The following is a 25,876-nucleotide window of genomic DNA, read 5'->3' on the forward strand; positions in this document are numbered from 1 at the left end:
GCGAGCCTGCGCGTTAGGTAGCGCAGTCGGAAGCTGGGAGCGGGCACAGCCGAGGGCCCTCTACACCGCCGACCTGGCTTTAGCGCGCAGCTGGAGCTGGGGTGGTCGGGTTGCGGATGGAGGCGGCAGCCGAGCCTGGGGCCCGGACTTGGCCCGGCAGCGGTTCCCCACGGCTCGGCAGCCCTGCCGGCAGCCCTGTACTGGGCATCTCAGGCCGCGCACGCCCGGGGTCAGGGCCAGAGAGGACCGGCAGAGCTATTGGCCCTGCAGCGCCCGGCCACAGCTTCCGCAAGGTGACACTCACCAAGCCCACCTTTTGCCATCTCTGCTCGGACTTCATCTGGGGGCTAGCCGGTTTCCTGTGCGATGGTGAGAGTCCACTCTGCTTGCTGAGGCCGCTCCCAGCCTCCTCCCGGAGACACTGCCCTAACCTTTGAGCCCTGTCCCTCTTGGCAGTGACCTTAGAGACAGTCTCTTGTTTGAATAGGACGTCCCTTTGGAGGTGACGCCTGCTTTTAGGGGTAGGAAGGAGGGGTGTCCCTGGTCTGACCCCTCTTGGTCTGGGATCTCAGGATTTCCTAGTGGAAGGTGGAGACAGAGTCGCCATAGTGCAATGCTGTGGCTGGAATCCAACGTGGCTGCAAGAGGCAAGGTGTGTGTTGAGTCAGTTGCTGGGCCTGGTCATAGAGAAGGCAGGACTGAGACCTTAAGCAATGGGGGTCCCTCTGGTGTTCGTGTCTGGCTTTCTAAGCAACTGGTACACTAGGAGTGGACAAGCAGGGCTGGCCTGAACCATAGGCCTGGTCATTCTTGTCCCAAGTGCAGGCTGGTGCACAGAGGGACTAAGTGCTGCTTTGCTCCGGCTCAACTGCTTGGAGAGCCAGGCCCAGACTTTGTTTTTTTTTTTTTACAGATGTGGCATGTCCAAACACAGTTCCCACCCAGCTGCCAAGCCGGCTGGGCAGGGCAGAGGATGGCACCTCTGTAATTCTGTGGCTGGCCCTCTTCGTGTTCTTCCTCCTGTGAGGAGGCAAGCCCTGAGACCCACAGCCCAAGACTGAGAGAGGCATCTGAGCCTTTGACAGAGTGTCCTGACCAGGGACTGAAGGTGGAGCTGGTTAAGGAGCATCTGTCCTGCTCAGGGAGATCACTGAGGCCATAGCTCCTCACACAGGAGTGTCTTCTGCTAGTGGGGATGTCTAGTTGTCATGGCACCTCAGGGCTACCAGTGATAGGAGTTGTCACCTGGTTTTTCTGTCAGATCAGACATATTATACTGTCCTACTTTGCCCGTTTGTAACATAAGAGTCCCTCTAAGATGAAGGCTGTGATTCGTACACTGACTTAGCTGCAGGTTTGAAGCTATACTCCAGGACCTACAAAGGTAGCAGAGGCAGGGTTTCAGGTAGAAGGGTTGTTCCCTGACTCACTTTATGGCTGAAAGCCACAGAAAGCAAAGCTTCCAGTCTAAGTCTAATGTGGTTGGTGGAAGTAGGCCTGCAGGTCAGAGTCTAGACCTAGGGTCTCTGTAGAATGGACAGATAATGAGAGGAGGACTTGAAGTCTAAGGGTGGACTCCAGGTACCCCTTATAGACATGACCCCTGAGACTAGATCTATGGAGTCAGGAAACCCAAGCAAAATCCTGGGGTATAATGGCCCTAGAGTTTGGTCCTCAGGCAAGGGTGCAGAGCCCCTTCTAGGCAGCGTTGTGGGGAAATGGGCTGGGGCTCCAGCAGATGTCCTCACAGTGGTGTGGGCAGAGCCCTTCCACCTGAGGAGCATGTAAGGTGTTCTGCACACAGCAGGCACTGCCTCGGCCTATAAAGGAGCCAACTGGCAAGACCTTCCAAGAGTAAATGGAGTGCCTGGGAAAGACTCCTGCTGGGTCACTGCTTTCTCGTCTGCTCTTCTCACAAGCCCTAGTCTCCTTCCAGTGTTCGTCCCTTCCTAGGAGGGAGGTATCTGGGGTCTCAGCAGAAGGGAAGGATAGGCTGGGGACCTCTGGATAGGTTCTGGCTCCTTAGGCTGTCTTAGTGGTCATGCCCTTTTGTTCCTACAACCTCCTCCCATCTGCGGAGGGCCAGACCCTCCCTCTCTTGTCCTGGCCTGGCTTTGATAATGTTAAACAGGCTTATATCGCTCTTGTATATCTCCACGTTTGTTTCACCGCTGAAGCTCTATCTGTGCTGAGGCCTGGAAACAAGCCCCCCTCTGCCCCCGTGTGTTTTGTAAGCCCTGTGCCCCTCCCACAGCTCATGTGCACTCTTCCTTTGGAAACTCATCTCTCTGCTCTTCTATTGGCCTCAGAGACATGGGAGTTCCGAGTTAGTGTGAGGGGCATGGGCCACTCCCAAGACAGCAGGGCACACTCATCTCCCACCGTGGTCCCACTGTAGCATCTGGCCCTTGTGCTCTTGAGGATGGTATTACTGCCTGTTACATAATGACAAAGGTCACAGGAATAATGTCCCTGACACTAAGTGGCACAGGGCTAGGGTACCACGCTGACTGGTATGCTGACAAAGGCTGCGTCTTGGGACCTTGCACTTCCTGAGCACCCGTGGGGCTGCGTAGCAAGGTGGCCTGACTCACACAGTTCTCCTCCCTGCAGTATGCAACTTCATGTCCCACGAGAAGTGCCTGAAGCAGGTGAAGACCCCGTGCACAAGCATTGCTCCAAGTCTAGTCCGGGTGAGTGTGGGGGCAGCGCACATGGCTTTCGTTGGGTTAAGTGCTGACCTGTAGCTGTCCTTTGATTGTAAGTTTAGCCACATCCCAGTTAGGAAGCAAAGGGCAGAGTCCTGCTCACAGTCAGAAGGAAGGAGCCATCGATGAGCTGAGCACCCTGAGTGGATCTCTAGAGAACTGAGGAAAGTCAGTGTCAAAGGGCACATACTTGTCTATGGAACACTCTGAATGAGGAAGCCAGAGGAACACAGATCAGAGGTTCAAGGTGGGGAAGTGGATGTGGCTGCAAAAGGACCAAATGAAGGGTCCAGGAGGCTGGGTACTTTGCTTAGGCTGCATGCACTCTTGGTGCTCTGGCTGTGACAATGACCAGTTTTGCAAGATGTTAACATTGGAAAATGGGCAAAGACAACAGGGGATCTCTGGATATTTTTTCACAAATACACTTAAACCCTTAGAGGGTGTAACATTTTTATGTAAAAAGCCTCAGAGCCTTGGAGTTTGTTCTGGCTGTTGACCTTCCTCTGCAGAGCCCCGGAGAGGGCAGTAAGGCTCCCAACAGGGCACAGACTTCCTTTCTGAGTAATGGTAGTAGTGACAGCAGCGTAGCTGGACATCGTTCAAGCAGGCGAGCCTGACGGCCTCACTTCCCATCAGCTGCATGCACAAGGCCACTTCACTGGCACCTCTGCTGCCCCGAGCTTGCCCTTGTCTGCACTAGCATGTGGGTCCTGCCTTCCAGCCGTGGGAGAGAGGACACAAGAAAATAAGGGGTGCGGTAAGGCACCGCAGTAAGCAGAAGTTGAAGCTGACAGTGTCCGTAACACTGTCAGCTTTCCCTTAACATTGCTACTTAGTGGATACTTAATTACTAGGTGTGAGCACAAAAATCCAGAGATGCTGGCTGCTGTCCTCTCAGGGTGCTGTGCTTGCCAGAGTGGTGCCCTCGTGAACATGTTGAGGCCATAGCTACTTAAATGATCTCAATGTATTCTTAATTTTACTTGAGAATTAAAATAAAAATTAGTAAGATTGTAAATATTTTCAGAGTATGTAGCTATTTAAAAAGAAAATAAAAATCATCTTCCGTCCCGGACACACATACTATCCTTCTACTGTGTAGTTTTTCTGTTCTGCTAAGTCTTTAAGTCTTGGGCTAAGGACCAGTCAAGTTAAGACCTGACCCTTCCAATCTGTGTTCATGGGAAAGCGATTTACTATCACGTGTTTACAGTCACTGTAACTGCCTCCCAAAGGGCAGATCTGGGGTTTGTTGGAAGCTCCTGAACCTACCAAAACAGGTGTCTGGGAGTTGACAGTCTTGCTGGCCTGTGGAGTGAGGAATGGATGTCAGGTGGACTTCTACTACATGTGCTTACAGTACTACAGATGTTAAGTTACTGAGTCCTTTCTCTGCTCACCTGTCCAACAGTCAGCCAGGCTAGTCCCAGTCCAGATCTCACGGTAGTACAGCTGAGTGAGGTAGGTACTCCCAACCAGGACCTGAGCTATAGATCTGTGAAGGTGAAGAAGGAAGAGAGATGATCCCGTCTGTTCAAGCAATTACCAGAAGGTGATGCTGGGCCAGTTCACAAGGCTACCAGAGATAAGGCAGCAAGACCAGCAGGCCCAAATCTGAGGATTGCTCTGCCCCTATAGGTCCCTGTAGCCCACTGCTTTGGCTCCCTTGGGCTCTACAAGCGCAAGTTCTGTGTGGTCTGCCGCAAGAGCCTGGAGGTTCCTGCGCTCCGTTGTGAAGGTACCATTGGGCCTGTGGTCCCCTTGGAACTGAGCTCACTGCTCAAGGGGCTTGGTCTCTGCTGTCCTGGGTAGCTCAGCCCTCCTCTATATGTGGTTTGTTAAGTGCATGGGTAGTAGGATCAGGTTAATTTGGGAGGCTCCAACAGTAGGAGCCTACCAGGCAAGAAGCAATCAGTCTAAAAGAAGCTGATTCAGGATGGCAAGGGTTGGGGTTGGAGCCGGCCCAAGCCATGAGGTCAGTGAGGATGGCAAGGGTATGGCAAGAGGCCCCTAACCTTGCCCGCCCCCCAGTGTGTGAGCTGCACGTTCACCCCGACTGTGTGCCCTTCGCCTGCAGCGACTGTCGTCAGTGCCACCAGGATGGACAGCAGGATTATGTGAGTGTACAAGTACTGGGGTAGGTTTGGTAGGGGTTCGGCTGGCTGAGCTTCTGACTGCCTCCCCCGTCCCCAGGACACATATCACCACCACTGGCGGGAGGGGAACCTGCCTTCTGGCGCACGGTGTGAGGTCTGTAGGAAGACGTGTGGTTCCTCAGATGTGCTGGCTGGTGTACGCTGCGAGTGGTGTGGTGTGCAGGTGGGCATGGGAATGGGATGGATGGGGCCCTGATAGGGGTGGGCTTCGTGACAGGGTGTATGAGGAGGGAGGGGGAGAGCTCCTTTCTTTAAGTTGTCTACATCCTACTGTTCTCTGAGTTATGGACTAGCCCCTCTGGTTTTGTGCACTGTCTAGATGGGTGTGTAGCCGGGTGGATGTGGAATTGGCCCGCTTTCTGCCCAGGATGCCAGACTTATACCTTTGTCCTGCCAGGCCCACTCAGTGTGCTCCGCAGCACTCACTCCCGAGTGTACATTTGGGCGTCTACGCTCCATGGTACTGCCTCCCTCGTGTGTGCGCCTGTTGTCCCGAAACTTCAGCAAGATGCACTGCTTCCGTATCCCCGAGGCCATGACCCTGGAGCTTGGTGAGACAGAGAAGTGGGACCGGGATGTACCCTGGCTGGGCCAGGTACTGAGTACAGGGTTTTGTCCGTCCTGCAGGTGATGGGGATGATGGCCTGGATGGAAGTGCTGCCACGGGTGTGGGCAGAGAGATGCCGACAGCTACAGAATCCAGTAAGTATCCCACTTAGCTGTCACTCCTGCCTAGTTCCAGGCCCCCAAGATTCTCAGCTGCTCCCCTCTGGCCTAGCCAAACAGACCCTCAAGATCTTTGATGGCAACGACTCCGTGAGGAGAAATCAGTTTCGCCTGGTTACAGTTTCCCGCCTGGCTCAGAATGAGGAGGTGATGGTAAGAGTGGGCCTTCGCACAGAAGTATGGTACACACTGCCATGCCTGCTTACCTGGCACCCTTCTCAGTTGGCTTCTCCATACCTGTCTCCTTCACCTGGTTCCTTAACCTGGTCCACTGTTCACCTGGCCCCACACACTTGGCTCTGCCCTCTACAGGAAGCAGCACTTCGGGCTTTCTATATCAACGAGGACCCTAGGGACTTCCAGCTGCAGGCACTGCCCCTAACCACACTCTCCAGCAATGCCCAGGCCTTGGGGAAGGCTGGGACCACTGAGGAAGAGGCTAGCAAAGGCCCTGGGCCCCGAGATTCCATGCCTGAGGCCTGGGTCATCAGGTCTCTGCCTCGTGCCCAGGAGATCCTGAAGATCTACCCTGCCTGGCTCAAGTAAGACTCAAAGCACAGGATCTGATGAGGGAGGGTTAGGGTGAGGATCCAAAGCCCAAACTTTGAGCCTGTCCCCTGCAGGGTGGGTGTGGCCTATGTGTCGATCCGTGTGAACTCACAGAGTACAGCACGGTCCGTGGTTCAGGAGGTTCTCCCACTGCTTGGACGGCAGGTATGTACACTGACCATTCCCACCCAGCTTTGGGGTCACCTGCCCAATGGGCCACGCTACTATTCCTCTGCATGTCCTGTGGTTGTGGGAGCTGTTGGGACTAATTGAGTCCTGGCTTTCAGCTGCTTTTCCCTGCTAGAACCTTCTAATTAAAGTTACTAGAAGCTGTGCCTAGCTTAGAGGATCAGAGGATGGGATTTTCACCTGTTGGCCATTGACTGTAGTGTATTTAAGCCTCCATGGTGCTATTAAAGATGGGCTTTTGGTATCAGTGTTTGAAGGTCTGTGTGTCGGTCTGTCTCTGCGTCTGTGTTCTCAAACTCCAGTCCCTTGCCTAAAGCTCGTGAACTGGGGCCTACTACATAGAGCGCAGACTGGGGCTGCGGTGCGCGGCTGGAGCTCTGTTCTAGGCCTGATGTTTGGCCCATACTGTGTAGGTTGAGGATCAGGAGAAATTCCAGTTGACTGAGGTGCTCATGAGCAGCAGACAAGGTAAGTGAGTTGCATTTTTCAGATCCTTTTATGTAACAGGCTTGGGCCACCTAGATTCGCTTGCATCCCCACCTGCCCTGGAGACTGCAAAGGCGGAACCCAGTGCTAACACGCCATATCCCTCTATCCTACAGTCCAGAGGACAGTGCTGATGGATGAGGAACCTCTGCTAGACCGACTCTGGGACATCCGACAGGTCAGTGGGTATAGACAGTACTTCCAGGGGACCTCCAGCCCTTAGCCATGGCCTCCAGAAGAATGCCACTGAGGCTGTCCCCCACCTGCCGCTTGCAGAGGGGCATTTCTTCTCAGACACCATATTCTCCCCAGCCAGCTGATATCCTTGGCTGGCAGTACACCCTATAACATGGCACCAATTTCGAGCTGAGAGGCCTTGAGTCTCAAGAATATCCAAGTTAGTTCCCTCAAGAGCTGAATGGGGAGATGGAGAAGCGTTGTGGGCACTGCTGCCCAGCCTTTCCCATTCCTGTTCTTCCTACAGACATCTGTGCGCCAGGTGAGCCAGACGCGGTTCTACGTGGCCGAGAGCAGGGCCATGACCCCACATGTCTCCCTGTTCGTGGGTGGCCTGCCACCTGGCTTGTCCCCCCAGGATTACAGCAACCTGCTGCATGAGGCCATGGCCACCAAAGGTGTGACCTTGGGCTATTCAGGGCTCTGGCTGGGAAGAGGGTCCTGACTGGGCAGTGGGGCTATGGTGCTAAACCCAAGTTCTTTTGCCTCATGCACCATCTGAAGCCCTTGCTCAGTTCCCACCCCAGGCCAGTCAATATGGTTCTTATGGAGAGGCTTCTTGTTTCCCCCTCTTGTTTCTTATTTAGACTATGCTTCTTATTGGGGGGGGGGGGGGAGAGGGAGTCCCTGTACATTCAGGAGTCGAGAACTTTGTTTGGGAATAGGGTATGGGTAATTCCCAGGGGGCTGACCCCAAAGGATGGGTCAAGGCTGCTTGGGTGGGCTGTATATAGATGTCTTTGGAAGGGAGGCTGGCCCTAGATTGGGAGGTCAGGTCCAGGTCTCAGTATGCCACTCTGACTGCAAACTGTCTATGCAGCTGCTGTGGTGTCTGTGAGTCACGTCTACTCCTTACAAGGTGAGCTGATGTCTGGTGGATGTTCTTGGAGTGGGGTAGAAAAGCCCAAACTTTACTCCCTTCTCTAGATGCACATGTCTAAAATCATCCCTTGGGTTCGTTTTTTTTTTTTCCTGGTTTACATCTGTTGCTTTTGTTACAATGTGGCTGAGATTAGCTGTTTCCCCAAATCTGTCACCTTTATGGGCCATCATATTTCACTGGGAAAGGAAGGTTTCAGATGCACTGCCATCCTTCTTGGTGGGTGACCCCAGGGCACTCAGAGACCATGCAGTGCTCATGGTACTAGATTTGGGTATGAGTATGGTTGGCCAGGGAGATGAACCACTTTACCCACTGCTGGATTCTAAATTCAGTCTGCCCTCTGTGGAAGTACTTTGCTGGAAGAGTGGCCCCTTGCTGTGGATGCGACCTAGTCAGCTGACATGAGCCGGCTGTGGTCAGAGCTTAGGCTGAGACTGGTAGCTGAGGCTCTGCCTACGTGCCTGGTTGGCATGGTACACAGGAGAGATTTTGTGGGTGTGACATCTCGGGGGTGGATTTCATAAGACAGACCCTGCCCTGAGTACCATTTGGGGAGGATGCACAATACACCCTTCCCTGGGCACTTGGGGCAGGATACACAGGACTCCTCACTGAGTGCCTTGTGGATGGGATGCATGGGACACCCACCCTGAGCATTGGCCCACCTGTGGCAGGTGCGGTAATTCTGGATGTCACCTGCTTCGCGGAGGCTGAGCGGCTATACATGCTGGCCAGAGACACAGCAGTGCATGGCCGGGCCCTGACTGCACTAGTGCTTCCAGACGTGCTGGTAAGTGCTTAGGACTCTGATACCCAAGACCATGTCCTCATTGCCAGGTGGCTGCTATGTGCCGCTTTGGCTTACCTTATAACAGCCAAAAAGGGATAAGGTTGGACAATTTACATTGGAGGGTCAGAGGTCAGAGAGTCAGTGCTCATCCATGTTTCTGACACAAGTGAGATAATGCTTAGGACCAAAGCTGGTAGACTGGAAAAATGGCTCAGAGGTTAAGAGCACTGGGTGCTCTTCCAGAGGTCCTGAGTTCAATTCCCAGCAGCCACATGAGATCTGGCGCTCTCTTCTGGTGTGCAAGCATACATGCAGGCAGAACACTATACACATAATCAGGACACAGCTCCACCCCCACTGAAGGCCAGGTTGTGTTGTGACCATGTGCCTACATCCTGCCAAGCCCCGTCCTTTAGAGTCTGATGCTGGCCCCAACCCAGGTGACCCTGTGCCTAGGGTTTTTCTGGCCAATAGGTGGAGCGTCCCGTCTTCAGATACCACTCTTATGACCTGTCAATGGCTGGGAAGAGATAAACTCAGAGGCAACAGAGGGCAGAGGAATTGCCTATGAGGAGTGCCTGAAGGATTTGTGCCTGTGCCCCACAAAGTACCTGCAGGTGTCCATGTCCTGCTTGTATCCTGAATTCTGATCCTTACTTCAGACTCAAGTTTAAGAGGAACAGAATTCAAGTGGTATGAGCTCAGGCAGTGCCTACCAGTCCCTCCTGCCCCTGCCTACTGGTTCTGCCCTGAAAGTAGCTGTCATCAGTGCCCAAGGATATAGGGTCCCCTGTATGTTTACCCAGGCACTGTCCTAACTAGCTCTGTGGCAGTAAAGCATGAAGCCATACTCAGTTTGCTTCCTCTCAGCTGCCTGCCCTGCAGCAAGTGAGTAAGAGTCGAGCGGAGGCACCCATCTCAGTATGTCCTTGTCCATCCTGTGTCTGTACTTGGCTTGTATGTCTCCTGTTATCCAACACCAGTGTAGGGACCTGAACCAGCCTACTGTATCTAGGGACTATCTCTTGGTATTATGTATGGGGAAAATAATTTTGTCCCCATGACCAGCAAGAGATGTGTGGTTAACCCTGTAAATTGAGTCCTTTGGCTGCCATGTGGCAAATGGGATCTGGAAGCTGTTGACTTCCAAAGGTTATGTTGGTAGCTTTGCAAGAGCCAGGCCTCTCACTCCAGGATCTATGGATTTCCAACATGGGCCTGTGGCTTCAAGGCTAGCAAGGTAGGAATGGTCCCTTGACATATGTCATAGTATGACCCTGGCATTTATGCTTAGAGCTCCAAGCAGCCATGGTGGTGCTCTCAAGGGAAAAGATATTTTGAGTTGCTTAGCCTCAGGAAGGTCTGGCTATGGCTTAGTACGCTTGGAATCTGAGGCTGGACATTGTTTAAGCAATTCCTATGTGGGACCTTGACCGCAACATAATTCAGTCCCCCACTTCTCAGCACACGAAGTTGCCTCCTGACTGCTGCCCCCTCCTCGTGTTTGTGAACCCAAAGAGCGGGGGCCTCAAAGGCCGAGAGCTGCTCTACAGTTTCCGGAAGCTACTGAATCCACACCAGGTCTTTGAGCTGACCAATGGGGGACCTCTTCCTGGGTGAGTCTGGAGTTTTCTGACTTGTGGAAAGAGCAACCCCTACCTGTCTCTAGCTAGTAGAAACTCCAAATGGCACTGCTGGACTCATTAAATCCTCTGTGTGGCCAGAGATGGACATCTGAAAAGGAAAGGGCTGCCCAGGACAAGAATGAGTGGCCAGGTCCTGGCCTGGGCAGCCAGGAGGTAGTGGCAGAACACTGTCTCCCACACAGGTTCCACCTTTTCTCTCAGGTGCCCTGTTTTCGGGTACTGGTGTGTGGTGGAGATGGCACCGTGGGCTGGGTGCTCGCTGCCCTGGAGGAGACAAGGCGCCATCTGGCCTGCCCAGAGCCATCTGTGGCCATCCTGCCCCTGGGTACAGGTGGGCTTAGCCATCAACTTGAAAGATGGGATTTCAGGGCTGCCCCTTACTATGGGTTTTGCTAGAGATTTATGGTGGTATGTGGATTATGCTGCCTTTCCTGTTTCCTAGGGAATGACCTTGGCCGGGTCCTCCGTTGGGGGGCAGGCTATAGTGGTGAGGACCCATTCTCTGTGCTGGTGTCTGTGGATGAGGCTGATGCTGTGCTCATGGATCGCTGGACAATCCTGCTGGATGCTCATGAGACTGATAGTACAGAGAACAGTGTGGTAGACATGGAGCCACCCAAGGTACCAGTGTCGCACCTGCTAGGATCTTACATTTGACTCCCCCTTTGCTGATGCTCATCTTTCCTCCTGAGGCAGAGCAGGAGCTTGCTGACTCAAGCCTGTGGTGTTGTAGGGTTTTGCCTTCTCTGGGGATGTGGCATTTAAGCAGAGGTTATTAGGAAAGGGCATTGGTGACAACAGTTAGGGATGGCTGTCACAATTTGGGACACTTGGGAGTGGCTGGCCAGCATCCTGGTTATTATGCCCTGTCTCCAGATTGTTCAGATGAGTAACTACTGTGGCATTGGTATCGATGCGGAGCTCAGCCTAGATTTCCACCAGGCACGTGAGGAGGAGCCTGGCAAATTCACAAGCAGGTACTAGTAGGGCAGGACTGGGGGACCAGGTCACTCACAGCAGCCAGCAACTTTTACCTGGTAATGCAGGATGTTTGCCTCCCGTGGCAGGTTCCACAACAAGGGTGTATATGTGCGGGTCGGGCTGCAGAAGATCAGCCACTCTCGAAGTCTACACAAGGAGATCAGGCTGCAGGTGGAACAGCAGGAGGTGGAGCTACCCAGCATTGAGGGTCTCATCTTTATCAACATCCCCAGGTGCTGGGGCTGGGCTCTCAGAGACTGCAGTTTGGGCCAGGCGCTAGGTCTGTGTCTGGTCCATGCTTAACTTTGTATTTTCATCTTTTGGGGGCAGCTGGGGCTCCGGGGCTGACCTCTGGGGCTCTGACAACGACTCAAGGTTTGAGAAGCCACGCATAGACGACGGGCTGTTGGAGGTGGTGGGTGTGACAGGTGTCGTGCACATGGTGAGCACTCACTGGCAGGCTGGTGGGTAGACCCCGTGGTACCCCTTGGGTCCCACTAGCTAGCTCAGCTTTTGTCTTGCCCAGGGCCAAGTCCAGGGTGGGCTGCGCTCTGGAATCCGCATTGCCCAGGGCTCCTACTTCCGTGTTACACTCTTAAAGGCTACTCCAGTACAAGTGGATGGTGAGCCCTGGGTTCAGGCCCCAGGGCACATGATCATCTCCGCTACTGCCCCTAAGGTATGTTGTCAAGGCTGAGAGCAGAGGTAAGATGGGTCAGGGTTAGGGCCACTGTAGGCTGATGCGGTACAGTAGCTAAGGCCAGGTGGGTCTAAGCTTTGGCCTTCCCAGACTCCAGGTGTCATGAGACCCTGGAGAAAGCAGCCAGCTCTTTGAAGTCATTGCCCCTCTTTTGTGGAATGGAGCCAAGAAGTATTCACTGGCCCAGAGGTCCCAGAGCTATCACTTGTAATGTTACTCTGGTCCTCTGACCCTCCATCCCTGCCTTGGAACAGGTCCACATGCTGAGGAAGGCCAAGCAGAAGCCCAGGAAGGCTGGCAACATCAGAGAAACCCGAGTGGACACCTTGCCTGCTCCTGAGAGCAATCCTTAATAGAGGAGCCAAGATGAAGGGTCTCAACTACCCAGCCTTTCTCGTCTTTGGTTCTGTTCCAAGTCACTCATTGGCTGGCCAACAGATGGACTTAGCTATACCACTGACCATAACATCTTCATGGGTCTTGGGATGTTACCATACCTCATCCTTATCCAATGTCATGTGCAAACCTAGGAGTGGGTAGGTATTGGCCACTGGCACAGTAGTGGTCTGTATGGCATGGGCATGAAGCTCTGGCTAGTCTGTCTTCTGCACACGACTGGTCCTTATAGGATCAGTGAAGCTGGTCCTGTTAGTCACACTTCTTCCTTTAAAACTTCTCTTAGAGCCTGTTGAGCCCAACACCTCTGGATGCGGGCCATCCAGGTGGGTCCTCTGATCTTATTTTGTGTTCTTTCAAAGCAGCTAGTAGCCCTGTTAGGCCCTGGCCTAGTAGATACAGAATGCTGCTTGTTCCTCCTGCACCCACTGGGTGGGTGTGGTATCCTCAAGTCCTCTTGGCTCATCCAGCTGGTGGCCCTGAGCTGAAAAGCTATACCTAGGAAGGGGAGGCTAGTCAAGTTCAGGTGTCACCCATGTGTCAGAGCTGGAGTGTGTGCCAGGGCCTGAGTGTCTTTCCTCGGCCCTCAAGTGGGCACCTAGTGCCAAGAAGGGATCAGAACAGAGCCAGGTGGAACCTGGTTGAGGAATGTGTAAATAACATCTGTTGTTGTGGAGTGGCTAAAGCTCCCTTAGACTCAACTTATAGCACTTTATATACATGCTGTTTGCCAGCCTGCAGCCCTTCCTTGTAGATGCAGAGCTGCTACTCTGGCTCCTACAAACCAAAGTAGCTCTGATGGCCAGACCTTGCTGGGGGCATCAGGCTCACAGAATGAGACAAAGCTGTTTCTTCCATGCACCCAAGAATTCAATTGTCACACCTCAGACCCCAGAGGAGTGTACCCCAGAATGAGCTGTCTAGCTAAGCCTGGTGGTATATGTCTGTAATTCATTTCTTGGGGACTAAAGCAAGAGAATAGCATGCTCAAGAACTGACTGGGCTGTAGAATTAAAACCCCTCCCAAAAAGTGAAAAGATGGGGGAAACAGGGGCCAAAGATGTCAGTGGGCCAGCCCCAGCCCTAGATGGGGAAGGACCTGCATGGGAAGTAGCCTGTGATACTTACCCCCATAGACAAGTAAATAGGTCTAGATCCTGGGCTTGTGCCACTCTCAGAAATGGCTATGGTATGGACCAGGGGATATTCCTGGCTGGCAGCTTCATAGGCCCACTGTGCCATACCCTCACCTGCTTTTGCCAAAAGTGCATACAAGTGCATCAGATAGCCATTTGTGTTCTCAGTATAGATGTTCCTCATGTTTACATCATTTTCCACGTTCGAAAGAAATTGTGATGTAGTTTTTCACTTTTATTTCAATCTATAGGAATTGTTTGTAAATTAAGATCAGTGTAGCATGTCCTCTGTATTAGATGAGACTGTCACTTTGTGGAGTGTGTTCTGTCTCTGTGTGTAATTTATCACTACCTGAATGTGATCTAACTTATATCTGGGCCAAATACATTGTGGGCTTTGCTGTCCTGTAGTTGCCTCTTGTCTTTGTCTAACAACTGGTATGGGAATGGGCAGAGAAACTGTCAGTCCCACCAGGGAAGCTCTGCACTTGTGAGGACGTAAGCCAGACAGCAACTTCACAGCCTGACTTAGTTAGCCCAGACTCAACTGCCTGAAGGTTCTGAGCATAAGGATGGCTTTTTGGCCACATGCAGGACATAGCAAGTAAAAGGGATGGACCTCTGATCTTGGCTGGGTGCCACTGCCTCAAACATGACCTCAGTGACAGCCTCAAGAGCTTATTCAGGTTAGTCAGAAGGTAACTTCCCGTGGCAGTGTTGGGAAAGGGAGGAAAGTAAATGGGTAAAAGCAATAAAATTAGTTCCCATGAAACCCCTTACTGCAAAATGTGAACAATGTTCATAATCTTGAAATAGATCTTGATATTTCACAATGTACACAATACTCAAGCCAATAAAACCACAGCCCCAAGGTCACAGACTTCTACTGAGCCATCTTCATAGAACCCCTTACAGTACGCCTGGAATGGGCAGGTGTAGCTTCCTTGGCATTAGCAGGGGGCAGGCAAGAGCTGAGACTGTGCCTCGGGTTCACCCTGGCCTGATTGAGGGTGCTCTGGCCGGAGGTCCCACAGGACTTGAAGGCCTGCCAAGGCAAGGCGCACAAGGAGACGGAGCAGTAGGAAGGCAAAGGGCACTGCAATCTGCATGAGGTGGAAGATGGCTGTGCTGAACCGGCTCAGCAGGCAGGTGGCAGCAAACGCCAACAGGCTGGCACAGGGGTACAGTGCAAGCTTGGCAAACATGAAAGCATGCTCCTGCCCACCAAATCGCACAGCTGGCTGCAGTGTTTCTGTCTGATGCAGCAGGGCTGCAGTCCAGATGGCAAACTGGAAGATACTGGCAAAGAAGATGATGGCGCAGCTGACCCGCACACGCTCAAGTTCATCATGGGGTTGTCGGGCAAAAGCTGAGGTCTGCTGGTAGGCCAGAGGGAGGCCACCCACAAAGGCCAGTGACAGTATGTTGAGTAACCCCATGGTCTGTGTAGCCTTCCGGACATGCAGGAAGAGTGAATGATGGGCAAACCAAAGCAGACCCACTGTGGCGAAGGAGCCAAAGTACGCCAGGAATTGTGGCCCATATGCACCCAGGGCAGTCACAAGGCTACCACTGAATTTCTCTCGGACATCCTTGGGATCCGGAACGTTGTCCTCACTGGGAAGTATGAACAGATGGCATTTGTAATAGCCTCCCAAAGATGGCCGGACCCCCGGGATAGACAAGCAACATAAGTGAATTTGAGATTAATGACGTGATCTTTAGTACACAAATGTTCCCTATGTCTACTTACATATATTTAGCATACTAATCAGTTACCACTCTTCACTCAAAAATGCAAATTTAACCAGTCCTGTATATTCTCTGCCAACTGGTGGCCCTATCTGACAGCCAGGAATTGACAGATAGTTCTGGTTCATTGGCCAGGGACAGCCTTCTGAGGGTAGGGTGCCTATAAAAGACAGCCTCCACAGCTATCCTGAACCTTGCAGCTTGTATTAAAGCATAGAGTCTAGCGATGGGAACCTATCACCTGGACGTGTACGACAGGACACCCAAGTGCCCACTGCTTTCTCCAAATCAGCCAGGAGGGACATGAGTGAGGGCAAAAGAGAAGAGCCTGAGGGCTGTCAAATGAGGTAAGACTCCAGGCAGGAGATGGCAGCCTTCTATTGGCTACAATTTCCTGCCCTAACATGGCTTCTTAGCTGTGAGTCCTTCAGCCCTGGCAATGGAAGCAAAAGGAGATTGTTCTGGAATATTCTTTAAATCTAAGACCTGAGGATATCAGGTACTAATGAATATTTACTTCTAGCTAATAAGAATTCACAAATTATAATAGGAAAACCTACTCAGAAGTATCAGGAGAATCACAGTGTCAGATGCAGAATCTAAAACCAGAGTTGTAACATGTTTAATAAAATAAGAATGCAATGGAATATGACTGAGGAACCATAGACTAGATGAGGTCAAGGGGCATAAAAAAAAGGGGGGGTGGGATGGGAGAGACACTTGGGAATAAAAGTGAACACCCAAACTAGAGCTCCAACAGTACTGTATCAGAGCCAGGTCAGACAGAAGCCATAGAGGTACGGAAGAGGAGAAGGTCTGAGGGAACTGCCTGAATACTCCTGGGACAGAGAGCACAAGGACACTCTCCCTAGCACCTGTGCTTTCAGGTCGAGGGGGAAGAGGGCGCCTACATAAATCTGCAGGTACTCACAAGACACTGAAAGACATACTACCACCTGGAAGATGGGCCAAAGTAGCAGAGTTGGGGTCCTCACCAGATGTCCAGGATGAGGAGTGTGGCCACGATGGCATAGACACCGTCACTGAAAGCTTCCACCCGCTCTTTGCTGAGAGGTGCGTGCAGATCAATACTGAAGGGCTCCACATTGTGAGCTGGAGACTCCCTGTGGCCTGTGACATGCCATGGGAAGGAAACAGCCTAGGTGGGGGACTGTCAGACCAGTGTGGCTATCACTGCCCTCTTCTCCAAGGGGACAGGAATAAACAGGTCAGGAGGTGAAATGATGCAGAGATTTTAAGGGGCAAGAAGCAGCCAGGGCCCAGCAAACCCGCCACCAGACCAAGGCTCAGCGCAGAAGGGCCATCACATACTGATGCCTTATTCCCAATCAGAAAGTTCTCCCAATCAGAGAACTTTCCAACATGCTTACTGTGCGCAGTCACCTACCCGTGAGCTTGTCTTTGCACCAGGTGGTAGCCTTGCTGATATGAGGGAGGAAGATGACAGCCACCATCAGCACATATGACTACAGAAAGAAAGAAAACAGGTCAGGGTGTTTCCCTGGGAATCTCAACTGCTCACACCTGAAGTCTGGTCCCATTCTTCTGCCACAGATGGAGGGACAGCAAGAGCAACAAAGGAAAATCCAGAGAACTGTCCTTTATGGAAACGAACTGTGTATAAAGGCTTAATCCCGAAAGGAAGAGCTATCTTCCTTTTGCATACCAGTTGTGTACTTTCTGAGAATTTAGTATCCAGAATACATAAAGAATGGAAACAGCGCAACAACAGAAGGTATGCATTCCAACCATGAAATTAAAGGGAATGGGCTTGAAAAGACACTTTACCTGTGACCTCTCCAGTCAAGGGCTGCTTGGCTAGATGCTTCCTATATACGGTTCTGTTGTAGTTTAAAAGTCTCTGGGCTCCCTGGCTCCTACCCACTCAGCTGGAACCTTATCCCCTCACAAGAAGATGACCTGCCAAGGTCTTGAAATGCTTACCAAAATTCATTAATTTTTACTTATTTAACTACATTTAATTATTATTTTTTGTTTGTATGCATGTGTGAGGATGCTCGTGCCTATTACCAAACATTTAAAAATAACTAGTATTTGCTTTTTCCACAATTCTTAGGATACTTTGGTTTAAAATTCAATGTACTTTCATAGTACTTAAGTGGACCCTGTTCAAGACAGCTTCTACAGCATTGCCTGTTCTTTCTCCTGTTGACTGTCCTTGATGATTTTCAGCTGTGCTAAGACTTCCTCTGAGATTCTCAGTGCTCACCAAGGGGAAGAAGAAGAGAGAAAAGATGGCTGCAACAAAACACAGAGCTGGGCCACGGAGGACTAGGCGCAGGATGTGCCGTCGGGACTGGGCCCTGTGTGCAGAGTGCTGGATCTGTGGACTCAGCAGGTGTGGGAAGTGGAACGCATACCCCACAATCAGTGCCTGTAGTCAAAACAAAACAAACAAAACAGGCTAGAGGGCACCATCAGCAGGTAGAGAAGTACCAGTTACCCCTGGGCCAACACATTTTTAGGGGTTAGGAGGAAGAGGGTCCCTCCTTGATGGCCTCCTACCCTGGGAAGTTCTGAGAGGCTGGGGTCAAGAAGAAGGTAGAAATTTTCATCCTATTCTGAGATTGTGAGGCCCTGGGTATGCCACATCCCAAGTGCAATTATGGGGAAGACCCCTACTTGAGATGTAGATCAGGATGTTAGCACCTGACCTGCACACCCCATGGCAAACACACATCATATCCCATGTCCCTACCTGCACAGATCCAATGGCAATCACACACATGCAGAACAGGAAGATGCCCAGGGGCACATCAGGAAACGTCACCATTAGAGAAAACTGTCAAAAGAACCCCCACAAACCCCCAAAAGGCTATCAGAGCTAGGTTGCACTGAGAAGAAAACTGTCCTAGTGTGAGGACGAGGGTATGGGGCTGGGCATGGGTATATTCAGCTCTGCAAACCACTGTTTCAGGCCTTTAAAGCCAGTATCACTAACCTCATGTAAAATCCTTCAGGTCTGAATTATCTATGTTATAGTTTTGTATAGCTATAATGCCTATATTAGAATTTTAAATGCTTGTGGAGATTATGGAGAGGCAGGTGGGAGGAAGGGGCATTAGGGACATTCTCAGTGGCCTCTGCCTTTAGGAGTCCTAAATTCCTTCCTCTTTATTCAGCCCCAACCACTAGTTCCCTGGAACTCTCTTTGTAATTTGTACTCCAGGACTTGAACCTACACCCCCCCGCCCCTCTCTCTCTTTTTGGTTTTTTGAGACTGGGTTTCTCTGTAGCTTTGAAGCCTGTCCCGAAACTAGCTCTTGTAGACCAGGCTGGCCTCAAACTCAAAGAGATCTGCCTGCCTCTGCCTCCCGAGTGCTGCGGTTAAAAGCATGTGCTACCACCACCTGGCTTGAACCTGCACTTCTAAGGACTGCCACACACAGATGTGCTCAGTGAGGCGTGCGGGGAGATGATCTTTTACTCACTGTGTAGGGTAGAAGGGTGATGGTCATCATGCAGGCCTGTAGTGAAATGAAAGGAGGGGAGGTCACAGTCACCAGAAAGCCTAGAGAGTAAGAGACACTCCAGGAAGGCAGCAATATATCTACAGGAATTGTGGCACTAGACCCAAAAAGCCTGTGCCCCTGTCCTGGACAGACTGACCCCACGGGCTATCTGAGGAACTTCCAGGAATGGACAGAATCCAGGTTGTGGGGACCCATACCTTTCCTATCTTTCAAGAGGGCTAAATCATACCTTAAACTCATTTTTCAAAACAACAATAACTCACCAGGTTAAGCAAGGCAAGTGTATCATCTATTTTCCCAACAACCTGGAACAATCTGAAATTAGGAAAAAGAGAAGATGGGCCATCATTCAAACATGGCTCTGATAATATTAAAATTAAAATGCACCTCCCACAGTATTTTCTAGCTAAAGCATCACTAAAGATGTCACTTTTGATCAAATTTAAGATACTACCTAGTGGGATTGATGAGAAGACTAGGTTGCTATTTAGGTTGCTATTAATCCTGAGAACCTGAGTTTGATCCCTGGACCCACATGGCAGGAGGAGAGAACCAAATCCTACAAGCTATCCTCTGATTTTGGCACACACATAAAATAAAATTTAACTTTTTTTTTTTGGTTTTTCAAGATAGGGTGTCTTTGTGGCTTTGGAGCCTGTCCTGGAACTAGCTCTTGTAGTCCAGGCTGGTCTGGAACTCACAGAGATCTGCTTGCTTCTGCCTCCCGAGTGCTGGGATTAAAGGCATGCGCCACCACCACCGGGCTAAAATTTAACTTTTAAAAAATGTAAATACTACCTAGTGTGTGAAAGTCAGAAAATTCAAAGAAAACATAGCTTATGCAGGGAAGCATGTATCTTTCCCATACATTCTTCCCATTATTTTGCAGGAATAGCTTATATAAATCACCTGTACAGTTTGTAGCTCTTAGGAACAGTCTTTTCAGAGAAAGCCTTGAAGAAGACTTCTGCACAAACGTAGGGGACTTTTAACTCTCCGGAGAGGTCCTGCTAAGGGCAGGACTAGCAGGGCGGCTGTGAGCTGCCTGTCCAGCCACACTTACTGGGAATCAGGCTCTGGGGATGTGAAGCTAGAGCTCTATTGTGCAGTACACTTGTGTTTTTATTCATTATGTCTAAAATCCATTTTGAAGAAAGGAAATATTTCTTTCTCATTTTCCCCTCAAAGATTTCATAAACTGCACCTGCTGGAAGTTGGTATTTAACAGAGAAATGGTTTTATATGGAGATACTACAACGTAAATAGAAAACAAAATGGAGCACTATCCTTCATGGAAACATGAGCACAGACTGCCAGGAATCATGAAGCTTCCTCCAATGCCTGGGCCCTACAATAGGGTTGCTCCCAATAGTCTTTGACTGTGGCTAAAGATGCCACCCTTCCAAGTCTGAGCCCGTCCTTCTCTTGGACTGGACTCAGCTGAACTGGCACTCTCACTCTAGGAGCTGCCTCTGGCTCACGTCAGTGGCACAGGCTCATTTGGGCTGAAGTCTTACAATCCCAGAGATGGCCATTCTGCTGCCTACTTGCTGGTACTAAGACCATGCGTGTAAGTGAGTACCCAAAGCAGGATGCAGACTAGAGCCATGAAGTTCCTCACAGGCTCCCTGGGCCTCAGAACCCTGCTGTTGATGTTTTTCACAGTGGGTGTGGCCCCTAATGAATGAATCATGATGCAGGTATAGGGAAGGTTGGCTAAAGTCACCCACCAGGCTGTGAGCCTCCTGGACATTCTATAAACAAGGGAGATGAAAAAGATAAAGCCTGCCCAATTCTTCCAACAGGAAGGCATCTGTCAGCATCATCTTGCCAAGGACAAGTATATAACATGAAGCATTTTTCTGTACTTTTCAATGTACTTTTAAAGAGCAGTGAGCTGGATGCATGCCTTTAATCCCAGCATTTAGGAGGCAGAGGCAGGCTGGTCTGCTACATAGTTTCTTTCTCTCTCCTCCATCTGTCTCTGTCTCTTTCTCACACACACACACACACACACACACACACACACACACACACACACACACAGCAGTGAAATCTTTACTAGGATCTGGATTTTTCTGCACACTAAGCATTCTCTGAAGAGTATTTCCTTGAACATGCTGATCTACAGCCAGGAATGCAACACCTACATGCCCAGCTCTGCCTAAGGAAGCTTCCTGTTCCTCCTTTGCCTACCCTGAGTAACTCATGACAATGAGGACCTTGTATAAAGGTCTGACTCCCTACCTGGTATGTGCTGCCCACGCCACAGTTACAATTAGAAATGTCATCAGGTAGACAGCAATCCTAGTTGCTAGAAGTTTCTGTATACTTTTGTCAAATTGCTGTATGAAAAAGAATACTGTTATTAGAACAAAGTAATATATGTGACCCAACAGTGGTCATTTCAACAAGACTTCCATTAATGCAGAGTGAGACATTTAGGAAGGTCCCCAGCCTCATAGTGCACACAGTCTATGTCTGCTCCCAGTCTAATCTCACATCTGCCACACTTATCCCACATCCACCCTCAAAAGTGTCTTTTACAGGCAGTTCTAAGGCAATAGATTCCTGGGTGTCACAGTCTGATACCATCACCTCAAGTGAGAAAGAGTCCTGGTTGTCAGCAGGCTTGTTGTCAGGGAGAGTCCAAGCACCTCAACAGTAAGGGACACAAGGGACAAACGGCATCCAGTCCTTTCAGAAGGTAATTAATTGCCTTCTAAAGTGTTCACTTTGGGGTTTAAGTTCCAACATGTGGATTCTGGAGACATAAATGTCTAAGCTATAGCAAGGTCTATCTAGCATAGTCATGGGCAGGACACCTTTAAAAGTCCCCAATGAGATTACAAGCAGAATGGGTCTGCCATAGATACCACTCAAGGGGTTGTGGCTTGAACAGAGACCACTGTACTGAAAAGAAACCTCAATTTTCAAAGGCAAGAACACTTACCTCAGAAATCATGAGAAGGAAGCTTTATATTTTTAAACATACTCAAAGAAATCAATTTGTTTATTGGCTTCGTTAGTTCTTCTTGTGCAAGTATTGCTTTGGATCGTGACTTGAAATTTCATTTCAGAATCATCCTATCAAATGCTCTCACAAACATTCGTTTGTATGTTTTTGTCTCCTGTGTTCCACCACTGAGCTATACCCTCAAGTATCTTTCCACGTTTGGGTTGTTTTTGTTTGTTTGTTTGTTGAGACTGGGTTTCTCCGTGTTAACAGTCCTGGCTGTCCTGAAACTCTTTGTACACCAAGTTGGTGTCCAACTCAAAGAGATTCACCTGCCTCTGTGAGTGCTAGGATTAAAGGTGTGCCCAGCTTTTTGTTTGTATTTGAGGCAGAGTCTCTCTCTATAGCCCTGGCTGTTCTAGAACTCACTATGGAGACCAGACTGACCTTGAATTCACAGAAATCCATCTGTCTCCGCCTCCCAAGTGCTAGGGATTAAAGGTGCACACTCCCACACCTGGCCTCTTACTTTTTATTCTGAGACAGGGTCTAAGTTGCCTATGCTGGCATTGAACTTGGAAACCTTTTTGTCTCAACCTCCAGAGCAGATATTGATCATAGGCAATTTGCCACCCGGCCTATAAGTTAAGTCTTCTTTTTAAAAAATTGGGCAGAAGCCAGGCATAGTGCCACATACCTTTAATTTTAGCACTCAGGGTGCAGAGGCAGACGGATCTTCTCTGTAAGTTTGAGGTCAGCCTGGTCTGCAAAGCAAGTTCCAATACAACCAGAACCGTTACACAGAGACAATTTGTCAAAACAACAACAACAACAACAAAAAAAAAAACCAAAACTCTATCAAACCAAAAGAAAAGTCAGCTAAGTATCTTCGGATCTCTACACACATGCTGTGGGATATGTGTGCCTGCACTATCCCATGCACATTATACTCTCGCAGTAATACATTTTCAGGTGGGGGTGGTGCAGCCTTTAATCCCTGTACTCAGAGGCAAAAGCAAATGGATCTCTAGGAGTTTGAGGCCAGCCTGGTCTACAGAGCAAGTTTCAGGACAGCCAAGGCTACACAGAGAAACCCTGTCTCAAAAAACAGTAACAAAAAACAAATGAAATTTTAAAATTTCAGTACCAGGAATTAAAACTAACACCTCATTCATGCAGGCTAGGCAAATACTCTACCACTAAGCTGTATCTGTCACTATGCTTTTTAATTTTATTTAGGTTTTTTGGAGATGGGTTCTCACTGTGTGTCCTGACTGGCCTGGAGCTGGCTATGTAGACCACCCACTAGCAGGCGTTTTCTCAGAACAGTGTTAAGCACAGTCCAAGTGCGGTCTGATGCTACACTAGTGTTGTAACCACAGTTCAAAAGAAAAACCTCAGTAGTTCTGGGCCCTCCCCAAAGATCTAGCTCGGCTTGCAGGTATAGCTAGAATCACACCTCATTGTTGTGGGACTGTGAGGTAGTGCTGCAACCTGCCTCTTGAGGCTTGTATGGTGCCATGCCAGTCACAAGGATGAAACCAAGGAATACACCTCAGTGCTATCCAAGTCTCAAAGTTCACTGAAGAGCTGCATGTTGTTGACTCCGGAAAAAAAATTAAAATTCCCATAAAGTTGGCTATAAATGGAAATGCTTTTTAAAAAGCTCTTTGCTACCCCCACAGGCTAGTTTGGTGGGGCAGACATGTTATAACTAACTGCCCACCTGGTTAGAAGAAGTCTCCACTGCAGGAAGGAGCCTGTGCTTAAGCCCTAACTCTAAGTACGTATCCTCCCAGGAAGAAACACAGGTGTCTTGCCCTCTCAATAAATACCCTGCCTTGGGCTCTGCTGCCTGCAGATTGGGGGGTTGGCTCCCCAAGTCCAGGTTGGGTTTTCTTATTGGCCCACTGTACAAACCAGTCTGCTCCTGTTACCTGTTCTGGTGAGATCTCTGTGTGGGTCACAGGCAGGATCTAAAGGAACAAAGACAAAAATAACGAAGAGATGCTTCTTGGGCTGTGGGTACTCACAGGCAGAGGTATGTGAGCTCTTGACTATTGCTGAACAGCCCCAACTTCATGAAAGGTGTGGGTATCTGAGGCTGCTGCAGGAACCAGGGGTGGATTTGAGGTGGGCCCAGCACTGACCATGACAGTGGCAATGATGGAGAGCAGAGCATCACTGAAGCCCAGCATGCGGTGGGAGCTCTGGGGCCCCTCCTCGTCTCTCCTGTGTAGGGATGAGTCTCCCTCGAAATCCACTGCCTGCTCCTGGGTCTGAGGCCTGGACATGGTGAGGCCACCGAGTTGTCACAGCAGCCTGGGAAGAAGTGTAGCTCTTATCAGTGGGATGTCCCAGGTGGCCAACCCTGCGGACTTCAGCCATTTCAATGTAGAAACAAGGGCTAGGTATTGAGACAAAGAAAGAGACACTTCACAAGGTAGCCCCTTCAGATTCCCAGCCACAGGCAAAGAGTATCAGCATCAGACTCATCAGTAAGCTCTGTGACTGGGATGATACACTGTCTGTCTCTGGGAAAGCATTGACGATACAGGGTAGATGCTCAGCAAACTATGGGACCACGGAAGGCCTGAAATCTGACCCCAAGTTTCCACTACAAGCCGCTTTGTCAGGCTTCAGCACATCTTCTGGCTAAAGATAATGTCCCTGCGGGCGGTTATGGCCTTAGCTCACCGGCTCTGGGATGTTTTTAAGCTGTTCAGAAACAATGCCAGCTGAAATGTTCTCTAAGAAAGAGAGGTATTTGTGCTCCAGGAGCAAAGGGCTAATGTACAGACTTGGAATCCATCTGTATCCACACCAGACCCAGTGATAGAAACTCTGAGAACCACTCAGCAGTTATAGGATATGGAAGAATGGGTCACTGGGAAGTATTTTCCAAGTCCCCACTTGCAATCATGGGAGAGAGAATAGGAGCGTGGCAAGGTTGATCAGAACGATGAAGCTGTGACCAGGAGTAAGGTGGAATATGTCTGCCCAAGCAGGGTACAGAAGTGTTTCTGGGAGGGCAGGTTCTGAGACAATAAGAGGAAAGTTAATAATTGGATCTAGAAGGGCAAGCCCACTAGCCCAACAACATAAATGTACCCTGCTTTGGGCACATTTACTAAGACATAGGAAGGACAGCCTCAGGCGGCAGAGTTAGGGGAGAAGAGACTGAAAGGTAGTGGTACTCCCCGGGAGGATGGGAAAGTAGGAGCCAGAATACTTGAAGGGTGGTCACAAGCCTAAGCCCTTTAGTACTGAAACAAGGTTAACATAAAGGATGACTGGGTTTACTCTGAAGAGGATGCTGTTGATCTAACATCAGGCACTACAAAATCAGAGGCAAGGGGGTGATGTGGCATGCTGCTCTAGCAATCAAGCACAAGCCTTTACAAGATGATACAGAAAAAACAAAGGGATAACAAAGACAACTATCAATTTTCAGATAGGAAATAAGCAAGATGCAAACAAGTATATATAAAGCATTCATGCTGAGTACCGCTCAGTGGGAGATAGCCTACCTTACATGTATGATGTCCTGGGTTCTGTCCCCAGCACTGCAAAAGAAAGAAAACAAAATTCAACTTTACTAGTAATCAAGGAAACACAACTAAAAGCAATGTGGTACCGATTAGAATAGTAAAGACACTTAGTCAAGAGCTAGCTAGGATATGAGGAGGACACTTGGCTATGTTAGGGAGAAACAGGGGCCATATCTGAACTGGCAATTAGTAACAACTCTAAAAGTGCAAACAACACCCTTACAGGGAAACAGCTGAATTTGAGGGGACACAACTGGAGTCTACACTGAAGCAAGGTTTGTTACAACAAGAAAAGGAAAAAAAATATGACTTATTATTAAGCCATTAATGTTGTGAGGACCCTACACAAGAATCCAGAGGTAAAATTCAAACACAATGCTACGAAGGAAAAAAAAAGCAGTTACCAAAAGACAAGTTCTGTCATCTTCCTTGTTCATGATAAATGGCAATATGTAAGACAAAAACACAGACAGAAACAGATTTATTAGCTCCAGGATAAGCAGGTGGTGCCTGGAT

General features: G+C 49.8%; 2 protein-coding genes across 8 annotated transcripts in view; one reads left to right on the forward strand and one right to left on the reverse strand.

The window, feature by feature from the left end:
* On the forward strand, window positions 1-13,996 carry Dgkq (diacylglycerol kinase theta). 3 transcript variants are annotated; one of them, XM_075943514.1, is made up of 23 exons: window positions 1-369; window positions 2,614-2,693; window positions 4,350-4,449; window positions 4,743-4,828; window positions 4,905-5,030; window positions 5,265-5,418; window positions 5,495-5,569; window positions 5,646-5,746; window positions 5,906-6,135; window positions 6,217-6,307; window positions 6,745-6,799; window positions 6,934-6,995; window positions 7,302-7,452; window positions 7,875-7,913; window positions 8,612-8,727; window positions 10,192-10,343; window positions 10,556-10,704; window positions 10,816-10,994; window positions 11,250-11,350; window positions 11,441-11,587; window positions 11,685-11,796; window positions 11,881-12,033; window positions 12,309-13,996. In XM_075943514.1, the coding sequence occupies exons 1-23, from the start codon at window positions 117-119 to the stop codon at window positions 12,405-12,407; spliced, it is 2,811 nt and encodes a 936-aa protein (XP_075799629.1). In that variant the 5' UTR covers window positions 1-116; the 3' UTR covers window positions 12,408-13,996. The 3 variants fall into 3 exon arrangements, 2 of the variants coding, with proteins under 2 accessions (XP_075799629.1, XP_075799630.1); XM_075943515.1 differs by having other exon boundaries at window positions 4,789-4,828; XR_012907272.1 differs by lacking the exon at window positions 11,250-11,350.
* Window positions 13,807-25,876, reverse strand: part of Tmem175 (transmembrane protein 175) — a 20,712-nt gene continuing 8,642 nt past the window's right edge. Inside the window, exons 3-14 of one of the 5 annotated variants that reach the window (XM_075943517.1) lie at window positions 25,765-25,788; window positions 25,340-25,375; window positions 23,960-24,131; window positions 23,747-23,785; window positions 21,101-21,198; window positions 19,117-19,168; window positions 18,812-18,847; window positions 18,079-18,162; window positions 17,590-17,754; window positions 16,747-16,825; window positions 16,334-16,469; window positions 13,807-15,203 (exon numbers count right to left, since the gene is read on the reverse strand). In XM_075943517.1, coding sequence (XP_075799632.1) covers window positions 14,537-15,203; window positions 16,334-16,469; window positions 16,747-16,825; window positions 17,590-17,754; window positions 18,079-18,162; window positions 18,812-18,847; window positions 19,117-19,168; window positions 21,101-21,198; window positions 23,747-23,785; window positions 23,960-24,103 — 1,500 coding nt within the window. In that variant the 5' untranslated portion in view covers window positions 24,104-24,131; window positions 25,340-25,375; window positions 25,765-25,788 and the 3' untranslated portion in view covers window positions 13,807-14,536. Of the gene's footprint in view, window positions 15,204-16,333; window positions 16,470-16,746; window positions 16,826-17,589; window positions 17,755-18,078; window positions 18,163-18,811; window positions 18,848-19,116; window positions 19,169-21,100; window positions 21,199-23,746; window positions 23,786-23,842; window positions 24,217-25,339; window positions 25,376-25,764; window positions 25,789-25,876 lie in introns of those variants that run through there. The other 4 variants (XM_075943516.1, XM_075943518.1, XM_075943519.1 and 1 more) reach the window with 4 other exon arrangements.

This window comes from Microtus pennsylvanicus, chromosome 12, assembly GCF_037038515.1.
Source record: "Microtus pennsylvanicus isolate mMicPen1 chromosome 12, mMicPen1.hap1, whole genome shotgun sequence".
Lineage (NCBI taxonomy): Eukaryota > Metazoa > Chordata > Mammalia > Rodentia > Cricetidae > Microtus > Microtus pennsylvanicus.

Excerpts from the sequence above, each read along its gene's own strand:
- Dgkq (XM_075943514.1), top strand. The coding sequence starts at position 117 with ATGGAGGCGGCAGCCGAGCCTGGGGCCCGGACTTGGCCCGGCAGCGGT. Across the intron at positions 6,308-6,744 it reads TCCCACTGCTTGGACGGCAG|GTTGAGGATCAGGAGAAATT; the intron begins GTATGTACACTG and ends CATACTGTGTAG. Across the intron at positions 6,800-6,933 it reads GCTCATGAGCAGCAGACAAG|TCCAGAGGACAGTGCTGATG; the intron begins GTAAGTGAGTTG and ends TCTATCCTACAG.